Here is a 5130-nt window from a genome sequence, read left to right on the forward strand (position 1 = left end):
ACACTTTGTACTTCTACGTTTTAGACAGCTTTTGAAGAGTAATAATAATAACTGGAACAGCCAAGACTAAGTTTTCAGCCAAGAATGTTATCTCAAGATTTTACAGTATTACTCATGGTCTTGCCGTGCGCCATACTCTTCAGCCTTGAGGGGAGGGGAAGCAACAACCGATGTGGTAATAGCATTGTGATGTCAAACACCCCTGCCCCTCGCACTCTTCTTATCATTTTCATTGGACGGCCGTACTATGTGTGCCTACTGCACACTTGAACAGCTCTACATAATTGCATTTTGGCATTAAGTACCACTCAAAAATAAATATTTACATTAGAGTTAAAACTCAACATTGAATTTAACAAATGTTATAAAAGAAGAGGTACTGGGACCTGAGAAAAAGATCGACTTAACCAAGGATCAACTAAAGCGACTTCAACACAAGAGTAATACAAAAACACATGACTTAAACTTTTGAGGAGAAAATAGCTTGAACTGTCTCTGTTCAACATTTTTGTTATAGTCTGATAGTCCTTAAATGAAAACATGAACACCTAAAATTCAATCAACTCATTTATTCAAGAGTAACACATTCTTTATCCAACCAGACCATTATTTATTTCCATAAACAAAATTTCAAGAGTTGCTCCAGCCTGAACCTACAATCAAACAACACCCAGGCCCCCACCCAAATCTATAAATATCAGGACTCAACCATCACATGCTGCATTCTTTCTCACATTCACAAAACAACAAAGTTCAATCATCTACACACATGAGAAACCAAATACTCATCCACACACCATGCTAACATGATAGTTTCAGGGATGTACACATGATACAGGCACACTATACGTCAACAACTAGAACAAAGCATCAAGAATCTGAGGGAAATCCAAAGACTCTCACAATTCCTGCATCTCTGTCCCTTCTGTCATCACACGCGTAAGCTAACAAATATCTCTTGGGATGCCAAGCCACCGTGAATGTAGGGGAATCACATGTTATCTGATGAAGTTTTTCTCCTGAGGAAAAACAGAATGCAAGAGAACTTGTGTTAAAACAGCACCTGGACATAGAAGGCTGGTACACGCTCCCACAGACTGACTTTAGAAATAAAGTAAAAAAGTACACCTCCAGTCTGTGGGAGAGCCACTGGGAAAACCAGAAAATAGTAAGAAGAACATTGACAGTCTTCAACAAATCAACTCCAGGAAAATCTTAAGACAGCCCATCCAGAATAGACCTTGTTAATGTGGCAGTTAAAATGAGAGAACAAAAAATTATAGCTTATTCACTTTCCTTTCTTCGAGTTAAAAAACATTTTAGCTCTATCAATTTGCCAACAATACCCACAAAACCTGTGTGGCACCCCTGTAGGCCAGCCACTAAACTCAAATAATTTATCCAAAAATCTTGATTCAGTAACAAAAAAGTTTATTTGGGCCCTATATTAAGCATACACAGGATCACTACAAAGAATGATTCACAGTAACCTACTCAAGACTACTCATTTTGAGACAGCGACAACACCCTGCCTCCACATTTCAGCATGTAACTGTCAAACTGTCTTGACACACCCCCACCCCCTCCATCCCCCCCCCCCACCTTGTGAGTCTAAAAAAAGTGCTCACTTGTTTGTAGGACTGTGTTTCAAAGACCTGGATTAAAGTATGATGTTGACTTTTTAACATTTTTGGTGCATTCTGTAAATCACCTAATATTTTTTACCCACTACTGGCTAACATCAAACAAAACTTGTCGGAACCTTATTTAGCATTGGCCTTCATTAATTTTTCTTTTTTAAATTCTTTTGGTCATTCACCTTCAAGTCAGGTTAAAGACAAGAAAGTATGGAAACCCATTAGGTCACCAACTCATAAACAATTATTAAGTTCTTGAGTTATTTTACATTAGAATAAGTAATGGTTCAAATTCAAATGAGTATAAAAGAGAAATAAAACAGCTGAAAAAAGAATGCCCTGCAGACTGTTAATTTCCATGTAAATTGCTGTCAAGTTTACAGTGCCCACTCACACAAGAACTGCTTTGTCTTATGAGACCTTACAAAGTTTATCTCGGATAAAAAAAGAGAGACTAGCACATTCACATTTAGGAGTATAACACTATGCTCCACTTGGGATATTAACCCTTTCGTTGCCAGGGGGTATGCATTCCTATTGTTGCACTGATTTTCAGCTGAGCTCATTACCGAGGACAGCAGTCTCATGTCTCAGTGTTAATGAATACGCAGTGTAGATCAATCGCACTTGTGATAAATTTCGGACCCCGGGTCTTCGATCATGTCACTTTTCTCACTTCTCTCATTCCCTTTTTCCTACCATCCTAATCATAATTTCAAATAACTTGCAATTCTAAGTCAAAAAATGATTCTTTTCTCCTTTTTAAAGTCATTTTGGTGTTTACATCTTACAAGAACATGTGGCTACCCGCGAGCCAAGATCTGTGTTTATCAATCGCTTGCAAGCCTAGGAGTAATTATATTCTAGAAAATTTAGTACCTATGTGCACGTCTTTTATTCCCAAACACAAATCCACAAAATGCTGGTGGCTAAAACTCTGTACAGAAGAATTAGAGCCAGAGTATTAGCATGCCATACATGTAACGTTATATAGGCAACCAGGAGCGGCAAATTTTAACAACTTCTGTGACGACCATGTTACAACAAGAAGCTAAAAGTAACTCATTTTCATGACGTAAAGGTGCATCATAAGGCAACAAAGGGGTTAAAGTAAGTAAACAACTAAAACTCAAGTAAAGTAGACCTAACTGCAATGGTTCCTACCATTTGTCAAATAACAAGTAGCCTAAGGATCTAAGGAGTAGCCCACACAAGACAATGTCACAGTTCAAGGCCCTGAGTCAGTAAGAGTCCCAAGAGCTAAAATACTTCTGTTTGCCATAATATATTCAACCAAACTACCATTCTAGAAAAATTTATTTTCAAAGTTAACAGTAGTACACCATCTGTAGAAAAAGCACTGTCATTACAATTCAAAAACATTACTTTACCTGTTTCCACTTCTCCAATATCAATGACAAGATCCTCTGAGGCAGATGCTAACATTTTGCCATCATTACTGAAACTGAGGGTTCTCACAGGCCATTCTAGTCTGCAAAGAAAAATATATTATATATTATGCTTCCCTTGAAAAGCTATTGTCTTTGATACATACAAATCAACATGGATTTGATTCATCTGTATAAATATAGTCTGGAGCATCTTCAAGTTCAAAGAACATCAACTTTTCATATTTATAAATGAAAAAAAAAAAGTTTCGAAGTTTATATCCAAATACACTTTCTCACAAAATCTTTCAGACATTACACCTTTTATGAGAAGGTACACATTGAACTTTTCATACAAACACTTTTTCCCTAGGCTCTACGGCTACAAAAAATTTCTGAGAAATCTGATTCCTTGACATTACGAAGAGAGAGCATGAAATTAAAGACTAACAAGGTGAAAAAATGCGTAAAATAAATGTAGTAACATGATCACTGGGAGACAAGCTCACCAGAGAAGAGAGCTGAGGGCTATGACTGTAAATGCCAGGCCTGACACTTGAAGAAGATGGAGAAACAGTAAAAAAAAAAAAAAAAAGGCCCTACACTACAAACGGCTAATATAGTCTCACTCACCTGGAGAACGTACGCATACAGACAAGTTCCGGAACACTCCATAAACTGACCAGGGCATCAGCACTACCGATGGCAAAGTACTGTCCGGTTGGGTCAAACTCGATACATATGCAGTTGGCTGGATGAGCATTGAGGACATGCTGCGTCTTTAATTCTGGGTAACTGCAGACACATCGAAGACAAGATTGTATAACACTGTTAAACACTGGAATACTACATCTTTAAAGGAAATAATGGTGGAAAAGACAACCAAAAATAAACAGACACATGGAGGAACAAACTCCGTTTCTTTCCCTCTGTTTCCCTCTCTTTTGTCAGGAATTAATATTACATGCTATTGTAACACTGTCCCAGGCTCTCCTAAACACCTCTCATTCAGGCTTCTTGTCTTCTTCCTCAAACGTCAACATTCTACTGCATTAACACTTTGCAGTCAAACAGCCAGCACTCAGCAGTACAAAATACCCCATCTGGTCACCCAGCCAGGAGAGTGACTGCAACAGACTTAGCTGGCGCAGAATTGCACCAGGTGACCAGAACGGATAATTCTCACCGGCGCATTATTGCGCCAAGTGACCGTAAGGGGTTAACACTCAAAGTGTCAAGACATCAGGGTCACGGCTGTGGTATATATAAAAGAAGCAGTCTGTACTCCATGTTCATTATTTGATAACCGTGATTTTATTTTAAGAAGCTGACAAAAAAATCTATAAATGAAAGAGTATAAAAATGCTATTTTACTTTCCAAACCCATATAACTATACATTTCTGGAAAGCTTATAACCTGTAGAATATGCTGAAAAGGGGTCTTATATTTATGAGAAATAAGCTGGGGGATATAGCCACACATTTGTAAACAAGAACAATTTGCCATTCATCGTCAGTGTGATAAGGTCAAGGTCACCAAAACATTTATTGTTACCGGCAGTAATGTAAAAACATTCTTCAACTTATAAGCTTTCAAAAAATGTATAGTTATCAGTACCATATTTGATGTATTCTATTGCTATTCTTTATTCTGGCATTTACCAGTAAAAGGTAAATATCATTTTAGTCGAAGGTAAATTGTCTTCAAGACTGAAATATTTATCATATAATTTTTAACCTAAACCACTGAACAAAATAAAGCAGTGCCACGAACTGTTGCGAATGCAATTATCTCTTGTTTTGCACACTCTAATGACCTTATGCAATTGTGAGCTCGGTGAAACTCAAAACTCAAAAACCTTAAATTAGCCTTGACATCACAGCATATCGTCGGCCTTGTGATAAAACCGGCTAACCCCAGCGAGGTAAATTTTACAGGAGAAGGAAAAAACTGTTTTATTTCAAAACAAAGGTGTCTAACGATAAATCAATGCTTTGAACAGTTATAAAAACACTTTACCGAAAAACTGTAGACCTTTTTTTTCTTAAAAAATCGCTTTTAATGAAACTGCGTGGGTTAGACGGTTATGTCGCTCAAATTTTCC

The 5130-nt window shown here is 37.4% G+C and overlaps 1 protein-coding gene across 1 annotated transcript in view; it reads right to left on the minus strand.

Moving 5' to 3' along the window:
- Positions 1-554: 554 nt before the first annotated feature.
- Positions 555-5130, minus strand: part of LOC101849597 (THO complex subunit 3) — an 18586-nt gene continuing 14010 nt past the window's right edge. The window contains exons 4-6 of the mRNA XM_005093926.3: positions 3659-3820; positions 3029-3129; positions 555-1019 (exon numbers count right to left, since the gene is read on the minus strand). Coding sequence (XP_005093983.2) covers positions 871-1019; positions 3029-3129; positions 3659-3820 — 412 coding nt within the window. The 3' untranslated portion in view covers positions 555-870. The remainder of the gene's footprint in view (positions 1020-3028; positions 3130-3658; positions 3821-5130) is intronic.

The sequence above is a fragment of the Aplysia californica genome, unplaced genomic scaffold, assembly GCF_000002075.1.
Source record: "Aplysia californica isolate F4 #8 unplaced genomic scaffold, AplCal3.0 scaffold00072, whole genome shotgun sequence".
Taxonomy (NCBI): Eukaryota; Metazoa; Mollusca; class Gastropoda; order Aplysiida; family Aplysiidae; genus Aplysia; species Aplysia californica.